Source organism: Uranotaenia lowii, chromosome 1 (genome assembly GCF_029784155.1).
Source record: "Uranotaenia lowii strain MFRU-FL chromosome 1, ASM2978415v1, whole genome shotgun sequence".
Taxonomy (NCBI): domain Eukaryota; kingdom Metazoa; phylum Arthropoda; class Insecta; order Diptera; family Culicidae; genus Uranotaenia; species Uranotaenia lowii.
The window spans coordinates 193,510,663-193,526,875 of record NC_073691.1 but is presented as its reverse complement, the minus strand read 5'-3'; the positions used below and the strand labels follow the sequence as shown (position 1 = coordinate 193,526,875).

Sequence of the window (16,213 nt, the reverse complement as noted above, 5' to 3'; positions counted from 1 at the left end):
TACCGGAAAGCAATCCCAGCATGACAGGTGGGAGCCAAACCTGGAGTGACTTTCCAGATGTACTTGCAAGTCACAGAGGTTCATTTTTTCTCTGAGCGACAAAATGACAGACGACGATGTTAACAGACGACCATGGTAGAGGCGGAATACCTGGGTGCGTTAGAATTCGAAACACTTTTACCATAACAGTTAGCGGTAAGAAGTTTGAAACTTTTTTGCTTGAAATTAGTCGAAAAACATTTGATACACCTTTTCCAGACGATCTCCAACCAAAGATGTCGAAGACTTTAGGAAAACGGAAGCGAATGAACGGATGTCGGATACGATCATCGAGCAGGAAGGCCTTTAAAATGAAGTGATCAGTAGCAGTAGCCCGATTGAGAGGGCTAACAAGTTGGCTAACAGCAGACGCAAAATGTCCGATAATGAAGAAATTAAGACCTCCTTCAAGCTGGTCGTAGTGGTCAGATAGATCTGAATAACGCAGTTTGAAATGTGGATCAATCTTTTGGTCTTTCTGGTATTCACTATCATACTGACGTTCAATGCATATATATCATTACTCATCATACCATTACAAACTCGTTATAACCACAATCATTTTCTTATTTTGAACCAAATTTTGATAATTTAATCTTACCCAAATTCTAACAACTACGATTCATTTAAAAATGGGTGTTTGATGAATTAACTTAATTTGATTAACTAAACCGATATGTGAAAATAAAAATAATACTTGTGCAAATCATCCAAACATTTTGTTGTCTTTCATAAGCCAAAATTTGGTTTGTTGTTGGTCAAAATTTGGTAATAATTACAATGCATTTTTGGGCGTGAAACAAAGTTTGAATATCCCAAAGGTCTCCAACAATGTGTTAATAATAATTCAACGTTTGCTTTGTGTAACCTCTAAAGAGCCATCGTTCACCAATTCACCCTACATGTGGAACTAGTTGGAAACTTTCAAATAGTCAAAATGACAGAATCAAATATGTTATAGTTCTCATGGAATTACATTTTTATATCATTCAAGAAGCTATTTTTACAAATGTTGGTGGACTGGCATAAGGTAACCAAGCTTATGCTTTTCAATATGGTGCCACTAACTTAGAAAACTTAAATTTATCTTCTAATAAACTGACTATATAGTTACATGAAATTTATTCTTGAAAGTTTTTATTTAAAAGGTTACAATTATTTTCAAAAATGGCTGTTTTCTGCGGAAAGGTAATAAATTTGATGTAAAATTGATGCAGTGAATTTCACTCTTCCTACCCAATACTATGTTGTGGTGGTATATCTGCTGGCTGGGCTGTACACTTTCTTAATTATTGATCTTTAAAAAAACATACCGACCAAAATCAATAAGAACATGAATATAAATTAAAAGAATACAATATAAAACTTTTTTTTTTTTATTTTAAAATGAGAACTACCATCATGGTTGAAATTTATACGAAAAAAAAACGTTCAAAAGTAACCATATCAAAACATTTTAGATTATAAATTTAAAAAGCATATAAAATGGTTAATAAAAAATAAGTGTGTGAGAGATATTGAGATGGTTTGCTTCGTCCGCCCGCACGCGTCCCTTTGTCGTTATCTTATTCACAGAGCAACCTTTGCTTGCGAATATAGCGTTGAGCGAAACATTGATGGCCAACAATCGCTTTCGTACCATACGATGTTGGCCAGAAGTACTCATGACTGATTCTTATTAATTCGGGGTTGTACCCCTTGGTAAAACCATACACAAATTTAACTATTTGGAGCTTGACTTCAAATTTTTTGAAATGGTTCGGCGTAAAGCTGAACCAGAAACAATTTATAAAATAAAATGACTTCCTAAAGTTTTTCTTCCTTCTACAAGGTTATTTTGAAGGCAGCAATTCTGAGTGGGAGTGAAAGGTGTCGTTCCTCACTTGAACGCATCGATTGGGTAAGGTAGTGAGCGCGCCCATCGTGTAAATGACGTCATGTAAAATATGACGTCATATATACAGTAATCTTGATTTTAGTGATTGCTGGTTGTGGCTAGCAAGCCCAATTGACACGTTTTTTGGAGTGATGATTTGATGATAATTACTATGAAAATTTATTTTTCAAACTATTTTGTTTATTTTTCTTTCTTTTATACATTGAAGAGGGAAAAAAATCAGATTTTTTAAGACAAAAATCATTTTTATTGTACTTCCCAGTTTCGCAAAAACGTAGTGACAAAGTTTATAAAAAAATCACACCAATACATACAAATACACTGACATCGTCTGAACTCGTCGAGCTGATTCGATAGGTACCTATAAAGGTATATCTAAGACCCATAATTAAGGATCTCCCAAATCGACCGATAACTATACCTTTCTGTAAGAAAGGCAAAAAAGGTCCCCAACCATTCTTTCAAATAACTCAACGTTTACTCTGGGAACAGTCCAATGACCAGTAAAATATATTTTCAAAATCAATTAGGAACATGAATTTATAATTAAAAATTACAATATAAAAAAAGGTCCCCAAACATATGTTTCAAAAATTCAACGATTGCTCTGGGTAACCTATTGAGTGAAGACGGCGAGAATAGAGTATCAACGATTCCAGTATAGAGTCCAAAGATGGGTTAAATATATTTTCAAAATCAATTGAGAACATGAATTTATAATTAATGATTACTATATAAAAATAGGTTCCCAACCATATGTTTCAAATAATTCAACGATTGCTCTTGGTAACCTATGAAGTAAAGACAGCGAGAATAGAGTATCAATGATTCTAACATAGAGTCCAATGATCGGTTAAATATATTTTTAAATTTGTATCTATGTTCATTTTTACAATTTTTAGTTTAGTCAATGAAATGTCGGCCTGGTCTACACGCATAGGTGTAATGGTCAGAATCAATTATCAAGGCGAATATAAAATAACGAATACAATATCAAGAACCGGTTCAACTTCAAAGGCTGATCCTCCGGAGCCACTAAAAGAGAACTGAATGTCGAGAAAATTGGCGCTGTCATGATTATTTTGAATACAGCACGTCACTGGTACGGCCGTTCGCAAGCAGAGCTCATTCCGGAGATTTCAATGTAGATCCGTTGCTATCTGTTCGTTCTTTCATGATTGGATATTACAATTTTTGTCCCTGTAAAAATCAAAATCAAAAATCAAATTAATTTAGAATTAAATTTTCATTTAATTTTTCAATACATTTTTACCACTACGAAAACATGCTTCGAATTTTTGTGTGCTTCCATCAGCTGGAACTTGGCCCGATCGCTGTAGTCGTTCGGGGTCATCACCCGGACTATCTGTACAAATCGAGCTGCGTACATGTACTTTTACTAGTGCTTCTTCGGCAGGCTTTCGTAGCTGAAGATACTGTCCGCTTCGCCCGGGAGTAGATCGAGTGATTCGTCCTTTACTGGTACAGCTTTTCCCCATCATTCGGATGGAACCTAACGAACACAATCCTCTCGCTAGTGGGCCTTGTAATCGATAAATTCTAGCACCACTTCGCCACCGTGTTGTATGTTGCAACCCAGTCTGCATTTCTTGTCCTGTGCCTGTTCGGAAGCCTGCGAGCGATGTTGAATGAAGGTAGATCGAGCCTCTTTCAGGGAGGCTTCACTAGACTGTGCCGGAGAGGCTTGCAGCTGATAATGATTGTTTCTTGGCTGAAAGCGAACAAGATAATCCTGCAAATAGAAAAAGGAATGTGTTGTAAACCATGAATGTGAACCATTAATAAATATTTGATGTACTTACGTTCGATTTCGGTGAAGACATCCAGACAGCAGACTAGATTGCCGAAAATGATGTTTTTCATCCAGATGCCTGAAGGCCTGAAGGATTCGACCCGTCGTATTGTCGTAGAAAGTGTTATTTTTATTTTGTTTGCACTCACGCTCCTTTTTTTAAACTCAAAATTAAGTAGTTTTGGTTCAAAACAGCACTTCGGTGGCAGCCCTCAACTTTGAGTTCAACTGGGCAATAGCAAAACTAAGTTCTGATAGGCATACTCAATACTAAGTTCGGCAGCCTCACTCGAATTTATCCTTTTTTTCGAGGGTAGCTTTTTTTTTCTCAGGGAATTAAAGGATGAAAAAAATTTATTGTACCCAGATGTTGCTGTTCCGGTACATTGCATTGCATCCGGTACAATTACGGAGCGGTGAAAAGTTTTGACACTCCCGGTCAAAGAAAACTTCTGGATGTTACTTCCTACGGGAAGTACACAACATCCGGAAGTTTCCGGACATTCCAAGCCGCTCACCGTATGATAACAATGACGGACAGAATTTTACGCTGACACGGTGAGCATGCATTCCGTTATGAAGTTCCTTCATAGTCTTCCGGTAATTGTTCCGGAACGACAAAATTTTGCGACGTGTTCGTTGGTTTCTGTTCCGGTTCGAACTGAACTCGCTAAGTGTTTTCAGTCCAACAAAGAGAGTTCAATTTTTAGTTCATAAGGTCGAACTCAGCTTTGCTCCCTCGCCGAAGGAAAAAAAAGGATGAATTTTGAATTCGCAGTTCGAATTCCGTTTTAAACCATCGCAAGGAGGAAAAAGAGTGCTTAACTTTAAATTCATAAAATCGAACAATGTTTTGAACATCGGTCGTACTTAATTTTGAGTTAAAATAAAGGAGCGTGCATATATTACACGACACGACTTATGCCTAAGACCACTATGGCCCAACTTGGTTAAAATGTTTTCTCTTCAATGAGCTTCGAAAACGATGTTTTTTCACTCCTCGATAAAATGCGTGCTTCTTCAAAATGGCAACGTGCGTGCTCTTCACTTTGAAAATGGCAACGAATGGAAAAATATCTCAATGTCAACTTTTTTAACCTTTTAATATTTTTTACATGAGAACTACCATCATGATTGCAGTTTTTCCAAAAATTCATTCAAAAGCAACAATATTAAAAAATTAATTAAGTAACCATATAAAATGGTTAATGAAAATGAGCGTGTGAAGAAATTAATATGGTGTGCTTCGTTCTCCCACACGCGCCCCTTCGTCGTTTTGTCCTTCACAGAGCAACCTGAAGTATCAATCACTTTCGTACCATGCAGTGTGGGCACGACGTACTCATCAACGACTTCATTAATTTTGGGGTCGTACCCCTTGGTGAAAACCATTTTTATGTTAAATATTTCGGAGCTTCGGTTCCGAAATTTTTTGAAATGGTTCGGTTTCAAACTGAACCATTTAAATGAAAAAATAAAATACAACCTTTGGCCGGGAAATTTTGAACTGTCGTCTTCCTCCCACACGGTTTCTGTCACGATGACATCAAACCTGAGTGGGAGCGAAGCCTGTCTGTTCTCCCTTCCACACATCGACAGGTTCATACTTTTAGATAGCAAGCGCGTATCTATGACGTCACGTATAATTTGACGTCATATATACGATAATCTTGATTTTAGTGATTGCTGGTTGTGGCTAGCAAGCCGAATTGACACGTTTTTTGGAGTGATGATTTGATGATAATTACTATGAAAATTTATTTTTCAAACTATTTTGTTTTTTTTTCTTTCTTTTATACATTGAAGAGGGAAAAAAATCAAATTTTTTAAGACAAAAATCATTTTTATTGTACTTCCCAGTTTCGCAAAAACGTAGTGACAAAGTTTATAAAAAAATCACACCAATACATACAAATACACTGACATCGTCTGAACTCGTCGAGCTGATTCGATAGGTACCTATAAAGGTATATCTAAGACCCATAATTAAGGATCTCCCAAATCGACCGATAACTATACCTTTCTGTAAGAAAGGCAAAAAGGTATCTACATTTAAATACTTTCCCTTGTTTTAATTTTTTTTCTATGTAACCGATGTGCTATCTAGCTTCAAATCCTGATAATTCAAGGCATAAATTAGATCAACAGTGTTGCCAGATGTATTTTTTATGAATTTTTCATGAATTTTGACTAAGTTCGTGAAAATTGCTAGATAAATTCTATAAGCGTGGATAAAGCATGGTTTTGTTAAGTCTTATGAGTGAATGATCTATTTATTGATAGACTCAAGATGAGAATGTTATCTTTATTCATTAGAGGTTGAAAATTAAGGATCACCCTAACCCTCTATGGAGTAGCTTTTGGCTTCGCTTTTTTACTATTTGGCCCCAACATGGTTTAAAGATATCATGAAATTTGGCATATTTTATTAAGAGGAATTTGAAACTAATTTAAAAACGAAAATTGATTAATATTAAGGAGTATAAATAAACTTAGTAGGACAAAACACACAAAAATGTTTATTTTCATGAGTTTCAGAAAGGGTTTTTTTTTAGATATTTAGCCTTGATCTGAAAAACGGATTGTTTTTCATGGCAATTTTTTTTTGATGATAAATCACTGTTCGTGAGTATCAGATGATCTTTTTGCTGGAGATTATACCTCTTCTATAAATTTATCTTTTTCAGTTGCTGAATTTCTATGCACTTGAGTCATAATTTGGATCATTTTTTCTAAGCATTAAGAACCACGAAGAAATCTAAGCTGGGAAATACTAGAGTTATAAATCTCAGAAATCACAAAATGAAATTCTTCTAATTTAGTTTATATAAGCCAAAAATCCACGGTTCAAGGGGCTAAATACCAAAGATTTTATAGCAGCATGTTAAATTATTTCTTAGTCGATATCTTGATAGTTCAGTAATTGACGCATACATTATTTTGGCACATTATTGCTTATATCAAATGTATTGTACTATGAAATATTCCTATGTACTATGAAAATACACGGTTGATAGTTTTTCAATCTCTGGCAGCACTAGAGGTTTGTAATTATTATTGAACAAAAATGTAAACCTGCCTGCGGAAAAAAATATTGGCCAACAATTGAAATTCCATTTTCACTGAGCTCGTTCCATTTTTTTTGTATAAAAAAGTTTTGGAAAGATGTTTCTCATATCAAAATATCAAAGTCATAAAAATTGTGGAATTTTGCAGTGCTGCCAGAATTATCAATGATTTTTTGTATTAGTGAAAATTACACTTTTCTTATAGAATCAAATTTCAAGGTCTATAAGGGCAATCCAGTTTAACTAAAATAAGGTTGACAGAATTTTTTCGGGCGAACAAATCCAGTCAATTTTAGCCAAAAACTTGGCTAAATCCGGACATTTGATTTCAAAACTAAGAAATTTCTCATCAAAAATTTAAAAAAAAATTGAAAATTTTTCCACCAACAGCAGATTTAAAATTTTATTCATGATAATTTTTATAAAACTTGCTCAAAAAATTTCGTTTTGGACGCATAAATAAAAAAAAATTGACATTACAATTTGTTTTTTTTTTTCAAGGTTTGATTTGAGAATAAGAATGAGAATGAACCCGAGTTTTTCCAAAAAAAATCCAGACAACTAGGCCGGACCGGACATTTCATAATTTTTTTTTATTAAATATTCGGGCAAAACCGGAAAAAACCAGGAAACCTTAAGCAAAAACTTTACAGGGATTCATTTATAACTAATTGGACTAAGATTAATAGGAAAATAATAAAAATATAAAATATACCGAGATAAAAAGGGGACCGCTCGTGAAATCAAAACAGGTTACTTTTACCTCGTCGAGTTGAAGTTCACCTAATAGCTAGGTTAACTTTACCTAAATAAAGCTAGAAAAAAAGGTACAATTCACCTAGAAAAAAGGTAAATAGATGGCGATATTTTACAAGTTTCAAAAATAAACCAATATAAAGAATTTTAATATTTAGTGAGAAAAACGATCATTCAGAAGTAGTGAGGGGTGGATGAGAATGCTGCATACTGCATCTTCTCCACTATTTAATCTCATTAAACTTAAAAAAAAAATAAAAGAAAAAATAAAAAAAAAAATCCAACTCATTTTCTACATAAGCTTTGTTCCTTTGATACAACTTTAATCAGCGAAGCAATAATTTTCCATGGGATTTTTTTTGATAAATTTTAGAATTTTGTACACTAGGCAATATAAAAAATCGAATTATGAGCTCATTGAAAAATCTCTCGTTGTAAATGTTAATAATTAAATGAAAATGAACAATTGTTGTTGAAAAGCAGAAAATTTAAAGGTTGCCACAGAGAAAGTTAATTATTTTGTTTTGCGTTTGAAAAAGCAAATATTTGAGTTAAGTTTTTGACCTTATAATAGCCGTGATTTCAAAACAGGTTTTATAATTTTGATTTTTTTCAATTATTCCGTTATATTTTTCAGAATAATAATTTGGAAATATTGTGTTGTTTTCATCAAATTTGCAATTCATTTCTCATTGTGAATTATCGTCGAAGAATTTAATTTCAAAGTCTAAATTTTATTCTGAAATAAAATAATGAAATATGATTCTGATCTCTGAAGCACTTGCAATTCTAGTTTTAATGATTTGCTCTCGAATTTAAAGCATTTATTCTAGATTTTTATATTTTTTTATAATTTGAAACAAATCAAACGAAATATTAACACTTCGTTTCGAACAGTAACAGATTTGCAAAAAAAAGGTATGAATGTTTTCGTGATTTTCGTTTATTCCTTAAAGGGCGCATTATTCCCAATTTTCCAAAAAAAAAAAAACGGAAAGGAACGATCTTTTGGGCCGAAGATTTGGTCTTCCTGCTTTCAGAAAATTTGTAAGATTTTGCTTATCAACGCTAGTTTTGATTTTGTTTAAGTTAAATCAATCAAAACAGGTAGCATTTACCTTTTTAGTCAGTGAATGGGAAAACGGTACAACCTACCTTTTCGGTCAGTTAATCTCAAAAACGTAAAAAAAAAATATTAAAAAAATCGTAATATTTCCAAAGACTCTCCAATTCTTAGTTACTGGGAAATCATAGATTAAAAAGATTAAAATTTAGCAAGAAATAATTACAATATTAAATACGCACAATTAATCCAATGAGTCATTAAAAAATATTCAAAATTATGTTGCTTTGTCTCAACTAGTAATTTGGAGGAATTTAAAGTTTTAGTGCACAAAAATAAAATAAAAAAAATATAAGACTAGATTTCATAAGAAATTAAACCAAATACTAAAATACACTTCTGATCAGATCAGCAACTTACCATGATAAATGGTTTAATTTCACTGAAATATCTTAAATTCAGAAAAATATATTAATTAAGTTTTGAAATTTGAATTCTTGCGGAAAAAAATTCCACAAAACTGAGAGAAAAAATATTTTTTATGTTAAATTCTTCCCACAAAAGTTTATTTTTAAATTTTACAATCATAACTTTAAGTATTAATAATACAAGATGTTCAATTCAGCATTGAAAGTTTATTGTGACAAGTACAGGTTGGGAAATGGGTGATTTCTCGAATGGGCTATAAGTACCTAACTGATAGAAATCGAAAAAAAAGGAATTCCATGTTTTGTTGTAAACTTTTAGAGATCACATTAAAAGTGTTGAAATAAAGCTTTTAAGTTGTTGCTTCTAATTTTTCTAGAACTTTTCATAGATTTACTTAAAAATCATGATCGATTCAAAATGGAACATATCCTAAATAATAAAAATAAGTGAAACGTTAATAAACTTTCAAGTGCTTATTATATAGTTTGAAATTTCAAGCTCTAAATATTTTTTTGACAACAATTTAAATATTAGGTCCTTACAGTAACAAAAGGTAGAAACTATTTTTTTTAAATTCAAGTTTCAAAGAAGATTATGTTTTTAGAAAATAAAAATTCATAATTAAAAAACAATGAAAAACCTCCTTGAAATATTTCAAAATTTTTAATTAATTTGATTATGAAATGTGGTCATTTCATTTCAAAATAATAAAAAAACTATACTTTAAAGTTCGGAATTTTTTTTTTGAAAATTTTTAACAAAATATGAAATCAAAATATAAGTTTTTGATGAATTTAATTGAAAATTTGTCAATAGAAACTCGTTTTAAAAATTATTTTAAGAAATTAATTGATAACTTAAAACACAGCATTTTCGTGCCTGTGTGAATTTGATAAATTTTTGCGTCCTTAGTACGAATTTTTAACTCAGATTTTGTCTATCGCCTCCAGTTTTGATAGTATAGAAATTTTAAGTTTAAAAATGAATCAATGTTGAGTAAATCAATCATTTATAACTGATGACTTACAAATCTACAATCATGAAAAAATTGTTTGTTTATTATACTTCATCACATTAGGAAAAATTTGTGGATCATGACGTTGAAATTTTACAGTTTTTTTTTTAAATTTGTAAGTATTAGTACTGAAGTAAGTTTTTTAATCAAGGTTTTATTAAACTTAACCTAATTTGTTGAATTCTGCAATATTATATGATTTCGCTTTTAAAAATATCAAATGTTCAATTTGGGTTGAAACTTCTTTTAAAAATCGTTTAAATTCCCTTATTTTACATAATGGGAAAAGTAAACAAATAGAAATTTTATCTGAAATTTTTCGCAGAAGTCAAAATTACTTTTTGCATATTTGAACTCAGGGCACCCAATTGAATAATAGAGTTAGCTCTGAAGTTCTTTGCGCCTCAGAAAAATGTGATTTTTGAGGCCTTGTGTAATTTATCGAACTCTTTATCAATGTGGAATTGTACATTAAAAAGGGCATGAAACACAAAAATAATAATTAGACTTGAATAAGTTTTTTGACGAATATTTTATATGGACAGAAAATTTGTTATGATAATTTATCAAGATCTGAGTTTTAATACAAAAGGTTTATTAGGCTGGAACAAATATCAATTTCTTCTTTTGTCACCACCCCCCCCCCCCCCCCCTTCGAAATTTTCAAAAACCCTAAGGGGGAAATAAATAAAGTTTGAAGTAATTTATGTAAATTCCTATAAAAAATTCCAATATCTGAAAGTTTACAAGACTTAAAATTAAATTTATGAAGATGGGAGTTATTTCACCTTTTGTTTTCTTGATTACATCGAATTATTAAATAAAAAATTACTTGATTTATAGGTTTTGTGCAACAATATAATATGAAATTTTGTTGCATACAAGCTTCCGAGTAATTTATTCCAATTTATTTTTTTTCGCATTATTTTTTATGACCCCCCCTCCCCCCCCTTGCGATGTTCCAAATCCGAGTGACAAAAGAAGGATTTGAACTTTGTTCCGGCCTTATTTGCAAATTTACAATCACAAATAAGTATCGATGTTGAAACGTGATTAAGCTCAAAATTCCAGGCAAGCCAATTTTAAGACATGTTTATTAACACCTATTTTCAAACATCTTTTGCGATCAGGAAACACCCCATTACGTCCGTAAATTATTTTCTTGAACGTAAATATGTACATGGAATTAATCTTCTAAGGGGAGAAGGGGTGTTAATCCCCTAGATCAATTTCCTCTGACAAAATCTCTCAACAGAGAAAATTTTTACTATTTTAATAAAAAGTGTTAAAATTTTACATTAGAGTGCCCCAAATGACCCGACATTTGAAAAAGTTATGCGCTGCAAGCTTAAATTGATCCTACGCCTAGCAGAAGATCTCATGCCAAATTTGGGCCAAATCGAATCACGCGAAGGGGTCGCTCAACAATCCTAAAGCTTGTATGGGATTTTGAGACGATTTTTTTCGGGAGGAACATGATAATCCAGTTTTTAGACTTCAATAAATCCTTATTTTCTAACCAAAAAAAAAACTGTTAAATTCAGAATTGGAATTTGATTTTCTCCAAAGTTTTTTTTTCTGATGGATGTAAGACTTTAAAAAAATCTTATCAGTGTTACTCCCTTTGCAAAAATATCTGACCATTTTTGAAAAGATGTTGATAGGATGAAAGGATGCAAAGATGTTGATGCAAGTCATTTACATCTTTTCATAATTCAAATTATTCGAACCCAAAAAAATAACACTTAACAGTTTTTGCATGATATTTCTAAAAAAATTTTTTTAAGCGCAGCATGTTTTGATTTAATTTTTTTCAACCATGTAAACACACTTGTGTAAGGCACTACCCGGTCAGTATTAGAAATGTTCTTCTTTTGTTAAATGATGATTTATAATTTTAGTTTCTTAGGAACACTTTTAACTGTATATCAGTGCTATATAACCGATATAAATAATATTTACCTCGCTTTTTTAGCATTGAAGACGCTTCGCTGGTCTCGATACCCTTACCATTTGCTTACCAATCTAACGCTGTTACTCGATAGACTAAAACATAGATAAGTAAACGAAGTAGGATCAAAACGGAAGAGTCGATTATCAGGCACCGGTTTGCTGAAACCTTTCTTCGTCTTTTCCCGCCTTCCTAGGATCGTCGGCACCATTTCCTACTTTACGTTGGTCCTAATGGCGGCCAAGATGGACGGAAATCCCTTCCTGAATTTTGTGTGGCAATCGGTAATCGAGCTGCCGGCCGTTTTCGCCGCAAAACTGATGACCGACTCGTTGGGCCGCCGATTTACCGGATCGTTGGCCTTTTCGTTGACCAGTTTGCTGACGATTCCGATTTTGTTTACGATTGTTAACTCGGAACTGGGAAGCGTAACGATGGCGCTGAACGTGGCAATAAAAATGTGTGTCGGGGTGACGTTTTTTGCGATTAACTTGCAATCGATTGAAATTTATCCGACCTGTCTGAGGCAAACTGGACATGCGCTGGCCTCGATCGTGGGCAATTTGTTTGGGATGCTGGGACCGTACATTGTGTATCTGGGGACGGAGTACGACATCCGGTTTCCGTTCATCGTTATTGGATCGTTGTCGGTGATTGGAGCCGTTTGTACTGCCTTCTTGCCGGAAACACTCAACCAAGCGCTGCCGGAATCGGTTGAACAGGCCCGGAAGTTCGGCAAGAATCAAAAGTTTTGGTCGTTTCCCAAGAAACAGTCTGGGGATTCCAAACCGAATGTCGTGGCCATGGAACTGGAGGAAAGCCGGCGGCTCAACAGTGATGAGATTAATAGCCAATAATTTTTTATAAAGAGTATTATAAAATTTAAAGTGCCTGAAGCGATTGGATTATAACTTTTTAGATGACATTTTTTTTTCAAAATTGAATTAAAAAAAATTACATTCCTATACTGTTAAGATTTTTTTTTCCATTTCTTCCTAGGATCGTCTGTTGCATAACCTACTTCACGTTGGTCCTGTTGGCCTCTCGGATGGATGGGAATCCGTTCCTGAACTTCCTGTGGCAAAGTGCGGTGGAGCTGCCGGCCTACAAAATCGGTCAGATCATGTCCGACAGTTTGGGCCGTCGATTCTCCAACTCGATAGCCTTTATTTTTGCCACCTTGCTCTCGATTCCGGTACTCTTCATCGTCCAGAACGCCGAGTACGAAGCCATGACAACGGCCCTCACGATTACGATCAAACTGTGCGTTAGCATCAATTTCTTCGCCGTGAATCTACAATCGATCGAGATCTATCCGACCTGTTTGAGGCAAACGGGGCTTTCATTTGCTGCCATTGTAGCTAATCTGTTCGGAATTCTGGGACCCTATGTGGTGTATCTAGGGACGGAATACGACCTCCGGTATCCTTTCGTCATCATCGGATTGCTATCGGCTTTCGGGGCCGTTTGTGCCATGTTCCTGCCGGAAACTCTTCATCAAGCGCTGCCGGAATCTATCGAACAGGCTCAGAAGTTTGGCAAGGATCAGGGCTTCTGGACCTTGCCCAAGAAACCCAAAGGCTACGGAGGAACGGTTGAACTGGGGCAGGAGCTGGAGGAAGGCAAACGACTCAAGGCGGCTGATAACCAAGACGAGGATGAAGCTCGGGGGTAGATTAAGCAACGGTAGATTAAAATTTTTTTTAAAGAATAGTTTCAAGGCAGTCTTTTACTTCCGATGACATTAAGGATAAAAACTATTTTCTGTTTTATTCTGTAAATAAAATAAAATAAAAACTATTTTCTGTTTTATTTTTTGCGTTTAACTCATAAAACAAAATGACTCAAAAGTTTTTTTAAACACGGTGATACGTACCTTAAAAAATTGTCCAAAAATATGTAAACCGTGCTTATTGCAAAAAAAAATCTAAAATTTTTGACCATTACGAAATCGTTTGAAAACTTTGAAGCTGGGGCTTAAATCAGTCCTGAAACTGTGTTAAGAGTCAGAGTGTCAAATCGGACATGCAACTGAACCCTGAGACATAAGACCTTGGGCATGAGATTTGAAACCGACGATATCAGAACTGAGACTTGAGACACGAAACATAAGACATGAGACAAGCGAGACACGATTCCTGATGCATGATAGATGAGATCGGAGACTTGAGACCTGAAAATTGGGACTGAGACTTAAGATATCAAACCACCTAAAACATGACACATTAGACTGAGTCAATTTGGGGTCATTTTTGAATTTCTCAAACCTTGGGGTGTAAAAAGCTTCGTTTCGGTTTAAAACTCATTCATGATTTTTTGCAGAATTTTTAAGTAACGTTTTCATGAGAAAAATTTGAACTTTTAGGTTTGTATCGGAAAATTGAATACTTTGTACCGAAAAATAAACATAATTTTGGTTTTTTTCTGTGGAACCGAGCCTACTAATGGTTTTTGTGCCCATTTATAAATTCTCTAAGAACATTTTTCGGTTAAACAACTTTGTCGAAGACCCTAACTTCATATCTTATTAGACAAAACTGTTATTAGGTGTTGAACTACTTTTCATGCAATACTTCGCGAGGCAGTAGCAGTATTGTCAATTGTTTATCAATGCCAAAAGACAAACCCTTGTAAAACCGCTTATAACTTTTTTGCCTAATGAAAAACTAAGTTATTGTTAAGCTGAAAATTTCATTTAGAGAATTTATAAATTGACTCAAAGCCATCTGCAGGCTCGGTTCCAAAGAAGAATTTTGACAATTTTGACAATTTTGAGAATTTTAACAGTTTTGACAATTTTGACAAATTTTGATAATTTTGATAATTTTGACAATTTTGACAATTTATACAATTTTTAAAATTCTGACAATTTTGACAATTTTGAGACTTTTAACAATTTGGACGATTTTGACAATTTTGACAGTTTTGACAACTTGGACAATTTTGACAATTTTGACAATTTTGACAATTTTGACAATTTTGACAATTTTGACAATTTTGACAATTTTGACAATTTTGACAATTTTGACAATTTTGACAATTTTGACAATTTTGACAATTTTGAAAATTTTGACAATTTTGACAATTTTGACAATTTTGACAATTTTGACAATTTTGACAATTTTGACAATTTTGACAATTTTGACAATTTTGACAATTTTGACAACTTTGACAATTTTGACAATTTTGACAATTTTGACAATTTTGACAATTTTGACAATTTTGACAATTTTGACAATTTTGACAATTTTGACAATTTTGACAATTTTGACAATTTTGACAATTTTGACAATTTTGACAATTTTGACAATTTTGACAATTTTGACAATTTTGACAATTTTGACAATTTTGACAATTTTGACAATTTTGACAATTTTGACAATTTTGACAATTTTGACAATTTTGACAATTTTGACAATTTTGACAATTTTGACAATTTTGACAATTTTGACAATTTTGACAATTTTGACAATTTTGACAATTTTGACAATTTTGACAATTTTGACAATTTTGACAATTTTGACAATTTTGACAATTTTGACAATTTTGACAATTTTGACAATTTTGACAATTTTGACAATTTTGACAATTTTGACAATTTTGACAATTTTGACAATTTTGACAATTTTGACAATTTTGACAATTTTGACAATTTTGACAATTTTGACAATTTTGACAATTTTGACAATTTTGACAATTTTGACAATTTTGACAATTTTGACAATTTTGACAATTTTGACAATTTTGACAATTTTGACAATTTTGACAATTTTGACAATTTTGACAATTTTGACAATTTTGACAATTTTGACAATTTTGACAATTTTGACAATTTTGACAATTTTGACAATTTTGACAATTTTGACAATTTTGACAATTTTGACAATTTTGACAATTTTGACAATTTTGACAATTTTGACAATTTTGACAATTTTGACAATTTTGACAATTTTGACAATTTTGACAATTTTGACAATTTTGACAATTTTGACAATTTTGACAATTTTGACAATTTTGACAATTTTGACAATTTTGACAATTTTGACAATTTTGACAATTTTGACAATTTTGACAATTTTGACAATTTTGACAATTTTGACAATTTTGACAATTTGACAATTTTGACAATTTTGACAATTTTGACAATTTTGACAATTTTGACAATTTTGACAATTTTGACAA

The 16,213-nt window shown here is 32.7% G+C and overlaps 1 protein-coding gene and 1 long non-coding RNA gene across 5 annotated transcripts in view; one reads left to right on the top strand and one right to left on the bottom strand.

Moving 5' to 3' along the window:
* Nucleotides 1-13,831, top strand: part of LOC129741972 (organic cation/carnitine transporter 2) — a 94,911-nt gene extending 81,080 nt beyond the window's left edge. For 3 of the 4 annotated variants that reach the window (XM_055733814.1, XM_055733834.1, XM_055733821.1), the window contains one exon: nucleotides 13,031-13,831. In XM_055733814.1, the coding sequence (XP_055589789.1) occupies nucleotides 13,031-13,706 (676 nt within the window). In that variant the 3' untranslated portion in view covers nucleotides 13,707-13,831. Of the gene's footprint in view, nucleotides 1-12,227; nucleotides 12,982-13,030 lie in introns of those variants that run through there. The other variant, XM_055733827.1, reaches the window with a different exon arrangement.
* LOC129741995 (uncharacterized) lies at nucleotides 2,421-4,006 on the bottom strand. The gene is made up of 3 exons (XR_008736500.1): nucleotides 3,760-4,006; nucleotides 3,202-3,689; nucleotides 2,421-3,136 (listed from the first exon to the last, which is right to left on the bottom strand). It is a non-coding gene; the product is annotated as an uncharacterized LOC129741995 (long non-coding RNA).
* Nucleotides 13,832-16,213: the final 2,382 nt, after the last annotated feature.